At 31.6% G+C, this 16,779-nt stretch overlaps 1 protein-coding gene across 1 annotated transcript; it reads right to left on the bottom strand.

Annotated features, from left to right (window-relative positions):
• Positions 1–487: 487 nt before the first annotated feature.
• LOC107477812 (putative zinc finger protein CONSTANS-LIKE 11) lies at positions 488–4,683 on the bottom strand. Its single transcript, XM_021137756.2, has 8 exons — positions 4,637–4,683; positions 3,571–4,320; positions 2,785–3,003; positions 2,352–2,653; positions 1,991–2,173; positions 1,489–1,574; positions 1,169–1,297; positions 488–1,052 (listed from the first exon to the last, which is right to left on the bottom strand). Exons 2-5 carry the CDS (start codon positions 4,135–4,137, stop codon positions 2,047–2,049), a joined length of 1,215 nt encoding a protein of 404 aa, XP_020993415.1. The 5' UTR covers positions 4,138–4,320; positions 4,637–4,683; the 3' UTR covers positions 488–1,052; positions 1,169–1,297; positions 1,489–1,574; positions 1,991–2,046.
• Positions 4,684–16,779: the final 12,096 nt, after the last annotated feature.

The following is a 16,779-nucleotide window of genomic DNA, read 5'->3' as shown; positions in this document are numbered from 1 at the left end:
TAAAATATCATTTCTAAATTATTTCATAAAAATTAAACTCATTTTAGTCCTACTCATAACGTGGGTCTACATTTAGTAAAGAATGAACGCAAAAAATATATCTTTATCTAATTCAACTTAATATTTGATTTGCAGTATTAGATTTTCCTAAAATTTGTTCAAATATGCTATGTATACTCTCATATATATTAACCATGGTAGAACATATATCATAATAAAAAAATAAATAAATGCATCTTATTATATAAATAGTTTGGGCTGCAATGCTTTCAAAGATTACATGCTACAATAACTTAGAGTAACTGCTAGGTTACAAATATTGTCAAAAACATGAATGAAACTTGTTAAAACTAGAAATTAGTAGAAATAAAAAATGTTTACACTCCTACTTAAATAATCATCTAAAGAATGAATTTGACTGAATGAGAATATAAAATCTTTTTACATTTTCAATACATCAAAATGAAATCATGTATATATAGTGGATATTGTTTGAAATCATCTCATATGGTTGTTCCTCTAGAGATGATGATAAAGCTTTACCTGCACTATTGCCATGCAGCAATATTTGCATACATCTATACATAAAAAAGAAGGAAGAAGGGTAGTGGGAAACAGCCTCTCTCAACCCTAAACTTCAACCAAGTAATGGAACAGGAGTGGTCATTCAGAGTCACCAATGCCAGAAAATGAAATTTCCTTCAAGCCACAGGAGCAATGTTTTGAACTTGAAGATAATTAAGAAAGTAACATTTCCGCCAACTCAACAATAGTTGTCTCAAATTTTGAATCAATACTTGGCATTTTCACTATTCTAACGAACAATGGATTAAGAATACTCCTTCTTTCTGCTCCGTTCTCTTGTATCTGTCACTATCATTATTCTGTACATCTTGAAATCAATGTATGTAGATACAATTTGTACACCAGTTTCTCTTTTATTCCTTGATGGTATTCAAATACCATATAAAAGCCCCCTATAAAACAGGGAAAAAAGGTAGGTGGACCCTGAAGAGTTAAATTTCAAATATGGATCACCATGCATATCTCCTCTGAAAACAAGAAAAACAAGTATAGAAGCTTGTAAATAATAAAAATTAAGAGCAGTAAAATCTTAAATCCAAATGTCAACTTAAGAGACAATTAAGGTTCTTTTGAAACACATTACCTCAAAACACACCATAGAAGCGGGAAATAAAATTGGCTATCTCCAACTCTAAGTTTTATGCAACAAAGGGTCTTTTTCTATTTTTGGTCATGGAGCAGTAGCAAATGGTATGCACATTAGGAACTAGATCTGGCAGGATTCAAAATTTCAAACACTCAATTAAAATTGTTTGATTTAAAAGCTTTGATTTCACTAATTCAATTGACAAAGGTAGAACAGATATTTGGTAGAGGTACTCAAGGATTCAATTAAATCCTTGTGCAATTTGAAAAGTGGTATTAAAACTGTTATCTATGAAAAAGAGTTGTATTTGTTCTTACCCTTTGGGTGCCTGAAGTTTGAGGCAACTTGAATCTGTCAAACTTTCTGCTCCTCTATGCAACATATCTGTTACCTCTTACACTTCCTACAAATAATTAAATTCAATATCTTGTTACATATACTATATGTCCTCTTTTGCAATTTCCAGATGCAAAAGCATTTTCTTATATACTATCTTCTTTCCAAAATATCCATCACTTTCAAAATTTGGCGCATCAACAATTCAATATATCTTGATACAATTTATATCAAGAAACATTGAGTTTAAAATATACCAAAATTTTTCCATCTATTTACTAATAATGCCTTGATTATGAATCCTACCAAAAAAGGTCTAATATATCTGAAACAATCACTTAAGTAATCAAGTTTGGGGTTGAATAATTATCTAGCTACATCAAAATTTAAAGCACTATCTCAAAATCATTAGATTAACAAATCTCATATTGATTAAACATTTGAGAACAAAAATCCAATGTGTCTACAAAACATTCATTTTACCTTAACATTAGCAGGACATATTTGCAGGAAAGGACAGTGCTACAGATATAACATGTTTAGAGGCTCCTTGTCTTCTTAGGATCGTAATCATATGCTTCGCCTGCTTTCACAAATCTACCTTTCACACGTTTTCTCGAATCAGCCCTTGCTTTGCGAGATTCATATCTTATTTGCTTACCAAACCTGCACCAGAAGAAATAAGAAACTCCATCAGTAAGCGTGCAACTTTACTTTCTTAGAGACTCATCTAGCATAAGGGACTCAAATCAAATTTTACAGGTCATGTTGTTTAAATAAAGTCAATACTGTTAATTTTGTACCATAAATTATACAAATGAAGAGTTGAAGATAGATAAGATACCTTAGATTTTTCTTTTTCTCATTTAATCTCAATTTTGCTTTCTCCCGAGCTTGCTGGCATGTACCCTTTGAGATTGGTTCCATAGACAAATCACCCATCGGGAACATCGATGACAAACCAGAATCTTGATAATCTGTAGCACCAATTTCACTCTCGCCGTTAGGAAGTGGAAGTGACATGCTTGAATAGAGTTGACCACCCTTTGAGAATCCCAGATTGCTGTTTTCATTGCAGCTAGGAGGCATAAGCACACAATTCTCATTGCTGTTGATTCCATACATCTCGCTAGCTGATCCACCAGCCTAAAACAAAACAAAACAAAACATCACACCCGACGAAAAGTCAGTTTTGCTCGAACAACTCCATCGCTATTAAACCACACAAAGTTTTTTCACATTCTAGAGTTACAATAGAAAATAAGTTTGCTTGTAACCTCTATTGTACTCTCGAAAAGAGCATTAGATTCTGTTGCTGATATGTTATTTCCCATTAATTCACAGTCCATTCCTCCATTAACAACTTGGTATGTTGTATCAATTTGAGAATAGTCAAATATTTCATCAGTGTTTTCAAAGTTAAATTGAAAATTATCCATGTTGAGACCATCACCATCATGGATTCCTAGATCGTTCAAATTTGGACATTCCTGCAGCTAGAGTTAAGGGAGAGTTATAAGAAAAAGAATTATTAAAAATTGGATTGTCTAAAATTTTAGTTAATAATAACAGCAGAGTATTGTTAAGAGAACTGATCCAACATACAAAGTACGTTACTACTTCTTGCAGTGCAAATTCTAACCACTTCTCTCATTATTCTAGTACTTGCTATCCTGTGACATAATGAAATAAACTATTTGCATGTCAATCAATTGAGCATTATCATTGCATATACTTATAACCAAATAAACAAGTAAATAAGAATATACAATTAAATAAAGAGTAAATGAGTTTTTGTCCTTATAAAATTAGAAATTATGATTTTGGCTCAAAAATGTCTGGAAGTAAGTCATGGAAAATTATGAACTGATCAAACCATAAGTGCGGAATTGATTTGTACATCAAACAATATGGATGACAGCAGAGAATAATTTCATTTACTTTTGAAAACTTTCCAATCAAAACCAAACCACACACAAATTTTATAGAAGTCAAGATCATAAATTGCAAATTTCACAGGATCCAAATACAGCCATTAGATAATAAAATAGTAGAGGTAGTACCTTTGGAAGGTTTGGAAGGAAGATTGCTTGGTCACCAGAGTATTCTGTTTCCTTCAACTTTTCATTAACAAAACCGAAATTGCCATCATTGTTAATAGTGTTAACAAGCTGCTCCAAACACTTGCTATTGCAGCTTTCACTTCTAGGCAATGATGTGTCAATTGATCCGCTGCCGCCACCATTATGGTCCAAACCACTTGAACAGGAATAATCATCGAGAACAAAGGAGAACAAGCCAGGCAAATCAGTGAAATTGGGACAACCTTTGTAACAATTCAAGGATTGAAGCCTGTGTCCCAAAATTGAACACCCATTTTGGTTCAATTCACAACAACCTTGGCAAAATGACAACTTTTCCTCAATGCAATGAACAATTGCTGCTTCGGAATTGCACCTGTCACATAAGAGAGAACGAAGGTGCCTCATAGATAAACAATTTGCACTGTGTACGGACACATCACAATCCATGCACAAACGTGCAGAATCTGATTTGCAATAAACAATGGCTCTTGCAACCCCACAGCACTCACATAGTGTTTCAAATTCCATGATCCTCTCAAATCTCATGCTTTATATGAATAATATAAATTAAATTAAGTGATTAATGCTAATTACAGTGGGCTCCAACATTGCACATGCTATATGAAATCATGAATTCTCTCTAACTGATCAATCAATGCTACTGAATTAAGCTCCAATGGTATTGATTCAGCTTTGTCCTTGTTATAGCTTCTAACCCTTCATTTGAACCTAAGGGGAAAAACATCAAACACCTTAACGTCACAAAAAAAACAAACTGCAAATAGAAAACAAAATCTGCGCAATTTCATTGTTAGCTTTGAATTTTATTGGTTCAATATGATGATGTCATCATAGTTACATGAATTCACTAATTAAGAGAGGAATTCGCGTACTAATTCACCATTTAAATCTGTCATAGCCCATAAATATTTAAATGTGGCGTATCGCGTACTCGTTCCCGTGCAGGAACGTAGTGTAACTATGGTCATGACATTTTAATCGTTAGCGATAAATTAATGAGAATGTGAGTGAGATTTACACTTACAAATCCAGAAACTGCTGAAATAAAGATTCAGCCAATAGCAAGGAACGCAGAAGATGAGCAAAGTGAGAGAGATAGATTGGTTGTTATTTATACACGTTCATAATTTTTCGTAGCTTTTGCAATTGTGTTACACGTGACCAAAAAATGATTGGCTAGTGAAGGTGACGTGTTACGTGACGTGTAGATTTTTTAAGGTAGAAATGTTCAGCCTCCTAATTAGGAAGGAGAAGCAGATTTTCATGCAATTATTGTGGAGAAATCAGAGAACATAGGATTATTGAACTAGCACGTGTTCTGTGTGGCTCAAGTAACTATAGTACAAGTGTGTGTTACTGTGAGATATATAAATAAATTTAATTAAGAAAATTAAATTATTTTATGTTGGAATTACTATGTAGGGTAATGTTAAATGCTATTTTTCATCCTGAATTTTCTGAGAAGTGGACGAAATACTAAATCTTGTTCTATATTTGGAGATTCAGATTCAGATTTTTTTTATTAAGCCTTGTGTGTAATTTTCTCCGTACTAAAGTGCAGTACACTTTTACTAAAAACACCTAATAGAAAGAACATTGATTTCAGTCTTACCCTCCAAAAGAAACATGTTTCATTGCGCATATAACACGTTCTTATAACTATAAACTAGCATCACGTTCTTATAACTACAAAGTAGCATCACGTTCTTTGAACAGAACGATTTCAAAAAAGAAAATTATAATTAAAAAAAAATAATAATAATACATTCTATTTTCCTGTTTGAAAAATAAATTCCTTTTATATTCTCAGCTGGAGTATAATATGCTTCGGCTTGTCTGGTATAATGCCATAATATATTGTCCCAACTTAGCAGAGTGCACTTATGATTTTTTTTTAAATTTTATTTTAGAATTTAATATTAATGCATTAACATGTACAGTATTTTATAGTTGTACAATTATATCTAATTTTTTAATGACTATGAAAATTATTTTATACTAACAATACATCAAAATTAAATTCTTCAATTTTATCTGTTTTTGACTAAGTTCTAATTGCTTATACATAGAACAAAATTTAAACTCTTTGATATTTTGTTTAATCAAATGAATGACTTGACGAATAGACTAATTTAAGTTAGTTATATAAAAATTTATCTAGCAACAATTTTTAACTTTTTTAAAATTTAATTGAATTTTTTTGAAATAATTCTTGCAATCTAACGAAATTATAAAATTATTTTTAGTGGATTAAATAACTTAAAAAATAAAGTATATTTATAATATTTATCATTTAATGATATATTTAGTTTTTAATTTTGATATTAAAATTTCATTTCGAAATAAATCAACCGAATATTTTTTGTTTCCTTAATTTCAAAAGAAAATCTATTTTGACAAACCAATCATATTTCTTAAAATACAGGAATTTGAAAATAATTAACCAAGTAAATCAAAATATATTATATTTTGGTTCCACTAACGTACCTATCTTCGATTAAAATATATTAAAAGGCCTCAAAACCATCATAGTTTTGAAATTGAAAAATAAAAATAAAACATGTTTTATTTTAATTTTTTTCCTTTTCTTAATTTTGGATCCACTTCAACGGTACCATGTCGACACTCGAACTTACTCAACCTCTTAAACTAAGACCAAGTCAGCTTAACCCTCAATATTTAGCAAGAAAACTAAGAACACAAGAGAAATGAAGCTTTGGTGGAAAGAACACTTTATTACTCAAGTGTTTGTTACAAATGACTCACACATGACTCACACACCTATTTATAGTCATTCACCTCCTCAATGAATGGTTAGAATTAAATCTAATCAACGGTCTAGATTAATCATCTAGAACCTTCATTACAAATATCTATCATACCACAATTTTCTAAATACTTCTAAATTATTCCATACTACTATTCATACTTCTATGTACATCTACACTCTTCTAGAATACTCTATGACCTTTCAGAGTCTTCTAAAACCTTCTAGGGTATTCCGAAACCTTCTAGGATATTCTAGAACGTTCCAGAACTATCTAGAGCATTTTCAAACACTCTAAAAAACTATACAAACATTGTTAAATTTAACCTTCTAAATTTATTGTGACATTCTCTCCCACCTAATGCGCAGACGTCCTCGTCGCGTTCTGTTCATGATAGCACTTTAGGTGTTCTGGAATTTGCCACAGATCTTCACGAGCTTCCCAGCTAGCTTCGGTTATCGGGAGTCCTTTCCACTTGATCAAGTATTGGATACTTGGTGGTACTCCACTTCGTCGCACAATGTGATTAGCTAAGATCTATTCGATTTCTTTATCAAATGATCTAATCATCACAGGCGGAGCACGACTCAAGTCACCTCTACTTGGTTCATCTTGGTCTTCGTGATATAGTTTAAGCATACTCACATGGAAGACCGGGTGGATCTTTATCGAGGAAGGGGATTGTACTTTGTAAGCAACTCCCCAACACGTCCAATAATCTCAAATGGCCCTTCGTATTTGCGGATTAAGCCCTTATGAACCTTGCGAAAAGCTTTGAATTGTTGTGGAAGAAGTTTAATCATTACCTTGTCTCCCACTTGATAGCTTGCATGCCTCCTCTTCTTATCTGGCCATTTCTTCATCCTCTTTACAACTTTGTCGAGGTAAGAACGAGTGACATCTCCTTGTTCTTCCCATGACTTAATCATATGATAAGTTCATGGGCTCTTTCCTGAGTAAGAGGAAGAAAGAGAGTGTGGTGTAAGTGGCTGTTGTCCGATCACAATCTCGAATGAACTCTTACCTGTGAACTCGCTCCTTTGCAGATTCTATGAGAAATGAGCAATGTCGAGGAGTTTTGTCCAATCCTTCTGATTAGCGCTTACAAAATGTCTCAAGTAACACTCGAGTAAGGCATTCACTCTCTCAGTCTGCCCATCAGTTTGAGGATGAAAGCTTGTTGAGAAATGAAGCTCCGACCCAAGGAGTTTGAACAACTTTGTCCATAGTCGTCCTGTGAAGCGTAGATCTCGATCACTAATGATGCTCTTAGAAAATTCTCAGTACTTCACCACATTCTTGAAGAATAGTCGTGCTGCTTCCTCTGCAATACAGTCAGTAGGGGCAGGTATAAAGGTAGCATACTTCAAAAATTGACCCACTACCACAAGAATAGATCCAAACCCCTCAGACTTCAGTAAGACAAAGATGAAATCTAGAGAAACACTTTCTCACGGTCGCTCTGATGGAGGCAGAGGTTCCAACAACTCACTTGGTGTCTTGTTTTCACACAAGACATATCTTCACATAGCTTTCTACTTCATCTCTCATTTGAGACCAATAATAAGAAGATTTAATGAGTGCCAAGGTCCTTAGCTGACCTTGATGACTAGCCCACTTGGTGTCGTGACATTCTCTCACTAACTTTCGTCTTAGATTTTCCCATTTAGAGACGTATAATCTTCTCCATTTGGTGTAGAGAAGGTCATCTTCTAGCCAAAATTGTTTGGTCTTATCTTCTCTAGCCAACTCTACCAACTTCTTGGCTAGTGGATCATGATGTAACCCTTCCTTGATGATGCGTATAATGTCCCCTTCGACCATGAAAATGGTTGCCATCTTGTATAGTGCTGAGATAGGCGATTTTGCTCCCATTCCAATTCAATATTGTGATTCACCTTTCTCCTAGTTAGTAGTTGTTTTGGCAATTCAGGAGGCATCACATTCTTATTTTCTTCAAGGTCTTCCTTGATTTTAGGGGGAACAACTTCTCTTTCGAACGTTGAATCCTTTTGTAATAGAGCCAAAGACATCATTTCTCCCATCTTAAAACCTTTCTTAAGTTGCATGGTCGAGAGCATTGGAATTCCTCCAGCTTTTAAGAATGTAGGGACCATGCATGGAGACCATTTCTCCATGATGCATACTATGTCGTAGTATGGCATAGGTATTATATTTGCCTTCCTTTGTAAATCAAGCCCGATGACTATTTTGAAATCGTCCACAGGTGCTACTGAAAAATCCACAAGGCCCTTTCAAGAATCAAGAGTCATCTCAACCCCTTTTGTTACTTTCTTAAAAGGTTTACCCTTGGTATTCACGGGTTTGAACCAGCCATTCTTTTCGGTGATCTTCAACCCAAACCTCTTTGTTTCATCAGGCTTGATGAAGTTGTGTGTAGCACTAATGTCGATCATAGCCATGACGAGTTTTTCATTGATAAAGACTTTGACATATATCAAACCTTTCTTTTTCTGCAGTGCTTGCCTCTTTGCCCTTCACATCATTCATGAGTTGGATAGATCTAACACACTCATTTACTTGAGTTTGAGCCTCTCATTCCTTGATGATAGATGTCAGAGTCCCTAGCTTGGGACAGTCCTTCATTTGGTGTGGTCCCTTGCACACGAAGCATCCTCCTTTGGGCATAAAAGCCTTCTTCTTTTTCTCGTACTCTTTCTTTGAATAGTATTTCTCTTCCTTTTTAGTTGAGAAACTTTTTCCTTTGTCTCCCCTACCTTTAGTAGAGCTAGGCTTGGAGGAAGACTTGGGTTTAGAGTCTCTCCTATAATACTCGGTGAGTGCTTCGGCCACCACGATGGCCTCATCGACATCCTTAACATTCCTTCTTTGTAGTTCTTGCTTTGCCTAAGGTTGGAATCCATTAATGAAGAAGAACAATGCATCCTATGATGCTAAGTTGGGGACTTGAAGCGTGAGAATAGTGAACTCTTTTACATAGTCGCTAATCATACTCTTGTACTTCAACTCCCTCAACTTCTTCCTTGCTTCATAAACCACATTTTCAGGGAAGAATTATATTTTCAAGTCCCTTTTGAAAATTTTCCATGTGGTTATTTTGTAAGTACCTTTCTCCATATCTACGCATTTTCTCCTCCACCACAAAGTAGCATCATCAGAAAGGTAGAGAGCTGTAGTGCATGCCTTTATTGCTTCTTCGACCACCCCTTGGCCTTCGAAGTACCTCTCCATTTTTCATAGGAAGTTCTCCACCTCTCGAGCGTCCCTCACCCCCTTGAACTCCTTTGGCTTTGGGAGATCAATCTTTGTCATCTCCCTTATAATGGTTGGTCGAGATTTTGCCTCCTCGAACCAAACTCAAACTTCCTCAAATAGCTTTAAAGAATTCTCAAGCTTCTCTTCAATTTGGAGCATGCTTTCTTTGAAAGCATCTAGTTCTCCTAACACGTGAGTCTCGAGGGTCTCCTTGTCATATTCTATCCTTTGGAAGCACTCATCGATAGAGGATAGAACATTCTCCAACATAGAAACTCTCTCTTCTAAGAAGTTAGAGTCTTTATCTCTAGGCTCATTTGAAGAATGAGCCTTCTTGCCTCCACATTAAGAAGGAATAGCGTCTCTTCCCTTTTGAGACTCAACATGCTCCATGGTTACACTAGAAGCCATACCCACAAACCACTTGTGCTCCCTCTCGAACCTTACTCTGATACCAAATTGTCACGGCCTTGGACACACTCCAACGCTACCGTGCCGACACTTGGACTTACTCAACCCCTTGACTTAAGACCAAGTCAGCCTAACCCTCAATATTTAGAAAGAAAGCTAAGAACACAAGAGAACACAAGAGAAAGGAAGCTTTGGTGGAAAGAACACTTTATTACTCAAGTGTTTGTTACAAATGACTCACACATGACTCACACACCTATTTATAGCCATCCACCTCCTCAATGGATGGTTAGGATTAAATCTAATCAATTGTCTAGATTAATCATCTAGAACCTTCATTACAAATAGCTATCATACCACAACTTTCTAAATATTTCTAGATTAATATTTCATACTACTATTCATACTTTTATATACATTTACACTCTTCTAGAATACTTTATGATCTTTGAGAGTCTTCTAAAACCTTCTAAGGTATTCCGGGACCTTCTAGGATGTTCTAGAATATTTTAAAACTATTTAGAGCATTCTCAAACACTCTAACAAACTATACAAACACTGTTAAATTTAACCTTCTAAAATTTATCGTGACATGAAGCACATGAGGAGTGTTCAAGATGGATAAAGGATAAATACTAAATCCATAAAAACATCTTATATTCATGTTCTAACTTCTAACCACACAAACACGCAAAGTCTTAAGTCATCTCAGCATACCACTTTCATGTAAATTGTAAACCTCATTTTTCTTACAAAGCTAATGTCAGCTTCTAACCTGGCATAGTCTCCTCCCATATTCATCCATCTCAAATGATAGTTTTAATTTTAGATTATTTTGGATTTTATAAAAATATTTATAAGATCATCAGTCATAAATAATAATTTAAAATTAAAATAAAATTTATTTTTCTAATATTTAATTTTAGTTTATTTAAAATTTTAAATTATTTTTAATTATTTTATTAACATAATTATATAAGTGGCACAATTTTATTATTTTTCCATCAAAGTGATATTATATTTTTAAAGTGATATCGATTTTATTTCATAAATCAATTCCAATACAGATTTCAATTCTAAATCAATTCACTTCTTAAAAATATAAAAAAGAATACTCTAAACACACTTCATTAGAGATACTCTTAGTTTCCTTTGTTACCATGGCTAGCTTAGCACAACACTCGGCTCTTGCTCTTATTGAACAATGGACACAAGCCTAACAAGAGTTAAACTCCACAATAATTTTAAAATTCATCGTTCACAATAAATTAATCTCTAAAATATTAATTATATCATAAAAATGTTTAAAATTAAAAAATTTTATCCCGTTAACTTTTGAACTCTTTTTCATCAATTTTTTCTTGAAAACAGGTTAGAAATTACTACAGTATGATTTTTTTTTTAATTTTGAAAACGTTTAAGATGCAAGAAGTAGTATTTCATAAATCAATTTGATGCAAATGATAAATTTTAAAGATCACTTTAAAATTTAATTCATCTAATAATTAAATCTTTCTTTTCTCTCATTCTCCGCAACTTGATTAAAGTTTTTCAGATTCCTACAATACTCCTGTAGACATAGCCATTAATAATAACAGAAAGTGTATTTAAGCATCTATACTTTTTTAATAGGACATGCTTTTTGGTCTCAACCAAACATGTATTCTTGTATGTTGTGATGAGAAAGGAAAGTCTTTTTTTTTTATCCCTTCATCCAGTCACCTGCACACTTTAGGAACATACTCAGAGGGGGTAAGAAGTTTTTCCTTTTTTAAAATTTTAAAAAATTATACTTATATATGACATATGTATTTAAGAAAACATAAAATAGGATTGATACAATTTTGGTTCTTAGTCAAAAATCAAAATTATTTTTAATTTTTTTAAAAATAGTCCCTAAATTTAAATTTTGTTTAAAATCATCATTCCTTCCATTTTTGGACAAAATACCCTTCTTTTTCTTATTTATCATCATTCTCAGTTTTCCAAGTTTTTCTCTCTTAACTGCCTCCATCACTCCAAACCCCAACATAGAGTAACAACATAGTAGCTCCCAGCTCTTCCTTCACCGCAGCTATTTCGGTTTCTTCCGCCTTGATCCCTAAGGCACCCGTTCTCGTTCCCAGGCCACACTTCCTCCTTCCAGTGCCCTACAATAAGGGTTCGACTATCGGAGAGCATCGATAACAACAACGGTGACGACAAAGACATGGTTTTCCTTAAGAATCTTAAGAAAAAATCGAAGCTAAGACACGAAGCTTTTTCCACAGGTGGTGACGGTGAATTATCTCGGGTTCTGATGAAGGACCTTCGAGCAAGACGAGTTTATTCTCTACAATTAAGTGTTGGCGCCTAGGAGGGAATTGCTAATTTAGGGTACGGGGTGAAATCGAGTTTGGAGAATAGTGGTTCTGAGAGAGAGGGTTCGAAGCTAGTGGGAGAGATTGGTAATTTGAAGAAAGCATTTTGGTGTGAGGATCAGTGAAATAAATACTGATGTTGATAAATTAAAATGAAATGCAGATGAATTCTATTAGAATTGTATAGCTAAATAAATTAGTTAGCATTAGTAGTGTAGTGAAATTCTGTTAGAAGAAGAGTTGTGAAATTTTGTTAGAGAAATTCAATTATTTAATTTTTTATTTTTTTCTTTTTGTAATTATATATAGTGTACATTATTTTTTATATTGTTATGAATGTTCATTCAATTCAATCACTGAATATTCATCACTCTCTCTCTTTCCTTTTTTAATTCTCAATTTTCTTCTCCTAATTTACTATTACTCAGATGCAATTCATTTTTTCTTTAACATCATATTTTGGTACCTTTTTACAATAAGAAGAAAGATGACATTAAATTAAAATTTGGAGAAAAGATAAAGATCAAAGATAGGAGGGTGCAAGATTAAAAAAGCAAGAATGGCGGTTCTGCCATTGCATACTTTGCCTTTCCCTCTTCTCCTTAATCATCTTCAGCCACATCACTATAACACAGAGCAGAGAACGGAAAAAGAAAAAAAAAAGAAAAAAGAAGAGAAAATAGAGAAAAACGAAAATAAGAAAGAAAAGAAAGAAGAGGAAAGAGTCACTTAAAAAAGAAAGAAAAAAGAAAGGAGATGGTGATATGGTGATGATGGAGATGTTGAAAAAAGGTATTTTGGTTCCAAGGATGATTCTAATAAAATTCAATGTTATGGATGATATTGAACGAAAAATTTTAGGGAGAATTTATATGTTTATCTTTATCTTTTATTTTTTTAAAATTATTTGTTCTTTTAATATTAATATATATAACATTCATATTAAATAAAATATTAATAATAATTTATATAATTTTATTTTAGTAATCATATTGTGTGTTTTAGATATTTTTTAAAAAAAATATTTATTTTTTTCTTAAATTTACATGGTTAAAAAAAAAGATTTTATCTTTCATTTTTTTATTGTAATTTAGTTCAACTATTGTTTTATTTTAATATTTGTATCTCGTATTTATCAAGGATATTGTGAATTTTTTTATTTATCAGGTGAGTGTATTTATATTTTTACGTTTTTGTACTTTTATTATACATTTCGTGAGTTAAATTCTAAAATGATCTAAGATTGGCGTGTGCACTAAAATCATCCCTGAGATTTCAATTGCATCAATTACGTTCATGAAATTGACACAAATGTACCACGTTAGTCTCTGACCCATTTTTCATTAATGACATGATGATATAACTTGATGATGTGGATTGTTAATGACACGTGTCACTCTATGATTTAGCCACGTGTAATGATATGATGATGTGTTTACCAATGACACATGACATACTGACGTGGATGGTTATGCCACGTGTCAGAGTGCTATTTGACCATGTGTCTGTTTGTACCACGTGTCGCAACAATATTCGTCTATGTGTCATCCATTATGTCATCATTGTAGATACACCAAATTAGTCCCTCACTTTGAGTTAAGTGACTCATTTTAGTCTTTGAAATTGAATGTCGTACACCAAACTAGTCCATTCACTAGTTTTTTCTCCTTTTTTTCTATAAATTCAAAATTATCAGTATCTTTGAATCTATTAATTTCAATTCTATTTTTTTCACATGTTATTTAAATACAAGTGCTTTTATAAAATATTTTTTCTCTTGCGGTACTCCTAACCGCCGTCTTAGAGTTGACGTGAAGATATTTCAAGCATCCCCACTACCATCTCTGACTTCTTTTGTCTAGACCGAAGAGGTCGAAGATGGTAGTGAGGGTGCTTGAAGTGCCTTCAATCTAACCCATTTACATATAACAGAAACATGTATTTCTTAAGAATAGGAAAAAATGTGTATTTTAATTCTTTATTTCTTCTTAAAAACACTTTTTTTTTATGAAAAAATGTGTATAATCAATCATATAATTCTTCTTTTATAATAACATACTTATATATTATAAAATTTACCAATATTAAATTATTATAGAAAAAAATTATATAATTAAAACTAAAATCTTAAAAATTTTTATAAAAGCACTTGTATTTAAACGATATATGAAAAAATAGAATTAAAATTAGCGCATCCAAGATATTGAAAATTTTAAATTTTTAAAAAATGAGAAAAAACTGGTGAATTGACTAGTTTGGTGGACGACATTCAATTTCAAGGACTAAAACGAGTCAGTTAATGCAAAGTGATGGACTAATTTAGTGCATCTACAATGATGACATAATAGATGATACATGGATGAATACTATTGCGACATGTGACATAAACAGACACGTGGCCAAATAACATTATGACATGTGGCACAACCATCTATATCAGCATGCCATGTGTCACTGGTCAACACATCATCATACAATTATACGTGGACAAATCATGGAGTGACACACACTAACAGCCCACGTTATCAAGTTATGTCATCACGTCGTTAATGAAAAATGGATCAGAAACTAACGTAATATACTTTTGTCAATCTTAATAACGTAATTAATGCAATTAGAATTTCAAAAATAATTTTAATACACAGTGCCAATTTCAAAAACTATTTTAAACTTTAACAGTGCCAATTTCAAAAACTATTTTAAACTTTAACTCTACATTTCGTCTACACAACACAGGATAAAAAATAATTAAACATAAAGTTTGGGTGCACTTAGGATAAAGCCAAACTGAAATTCAGTCCAATGTATGTATCTGAGATATGTTACCATTTGATTTGATTTGATTTTTTTATTTCACTTGATATTATTCAAATAATATAAAATTTTAAGATTATAAAATTTTGAATTTAGAATTTAGCAGATGGATATAACTAAAATTAACGACTTAATTTAATCAAATACAAATAAATATACGCATATTATTGTACTTGATTGATTAATTAAAAGTACTATCTAATTAATTTTTTTAAATTTTGTTAAATAAGAATATAATAAATAATACCAATATATTTATTTGTATTGTATTGAATTACATCGTTAATTTAAATTATATTTATATAAATTTTAAATTAAAAGTTTTGTTATTTTAAAATTTTAAATTATTTAAATAAAATTAGATAAAATGAAGAAATAAAAATTAATCCAACACAAAACTATCATTGACATATTAGGTCATTTTGCGATGCATTTAAAATTCTAATCGGTTAATTCGTTACTTTTTTTTCAAAATCGAATATATACACATAATTAACCATATGAGTATAATAATACGAATATGTTTATTTATTTTGAATTAAACTAAATCGTTAATTTAAATTATATTCATCAAAGTTTTAAACTAAAAGGTTTTTAATTTTAAAATTTTAAAAAATAAAATATACTTTTTGTCCTTAAAATTTGGCAAAAATTTCAAAAATATTCCTAAGTTTTATTTTGTTTCAATTTTGTCCCAAAAATTTTCGATTTGTATCAAATATATCCTCGACGGCTAAATTTTCAAAATATTTAAGATCAATCTAACAATAATGTATGAAAATTATGCTTGATTTGCTTGTATTGAGGGTTGTTCTTATGAAATTATTGTTGAATTGGTTTTAAATTTTTTGAAAAATTAGCCGTTATGGATATATTTGATGTGAATCCAAAACTTCTTGGAAAAAATTGAAACGAAATAAAACTTAAGCGTATTTTTTGAAATTTTTGTCAAACTTTCGGGATAAAAAATATACTTTACCCAATTTTAAATTATTTGAATAAAATTGGGTGAGATGAAAACATAAAAATCAAGCCAACACAACACTATCTAGAACATTATATCATCAAGTCTTGACTTGGTTTTGCACATATTTTAGATATATTTAAAATTTTAAATTGTTAATTTTTTAATTTCAAAACTTTAAATCATTATTTTTTTCAAAATCATATATATAAACATAGTTAATCATACAATTATAATAATATGAGTATGCTTATTTATATTGAATTAAACTAAATCGTTAATTTAAATTATATTCATCAAAATTTTAAATTAAAAATTTTATAATTTTAAAATTTTAAATTATTTAAAAAAACTAGATGAAATGAAAAAAATAAAATCAAATAAGATCCTAAACATATTTCGGGTGAATTTATTTTTGACTTTATTTCGGGTGTACATCATCCTAACTAGATATGTATATATGCAGATATAAAATATTTCGGATGCACTGGAAATATTTTTTTTTACTTGTAACACATTTTGGATACACATTACCCGAAATCTATGTTTAATTATTTTTATCCTGTGTATCTAAGATGTGTAATGAAAGTGTAAAAACGTAAATACATTCAGT

The sequence above is a fragment of the Arachis duranensis genome, chromosome 3 (genome assembly GCF_000817695.3).
Source record: "Arachis duranensis cultivar V14167 chromosome 3, aradu.V14167.gnm2.J7QH, whole genome shotgun sequence".
NCBI lineage: Eukaryota > Viridiplantae > Streptophyta > Magnoliopsida > Fabales > Fabaceae > Arachis > Arachis duranensis.
The sequence above is the reverse complement of the archived record's forward strand: the minus strand, read 5'-3'. Positions and strand labels throughout refer to the sequence as shown.

Bases quoted from the DNA above. Each gene is read 5' to 3' on its own strand.
- LOC107477812 (XM_021137756.2), bottom strand. From the start codon at position 4,137: ATGAGATTTGAGAGGATCATGGAATTTGAAACACTATGTGAGTGCTGT. The intron at 3,004-3,570 runs GTACTACCTCTA...CCTTAACTCTAG, and splicing joins TCCTTCCAAACCTTCCAAAG to CTGCAGGAATGTCCAAATTT. The intron at 2,174-2,351 runs GTATCTTATCTA...CTTCTGGTGCAG, and splicing joins GAGAAAAAGAAAAATCTAAG to GTTTGGTAAGCAAATAAGAT.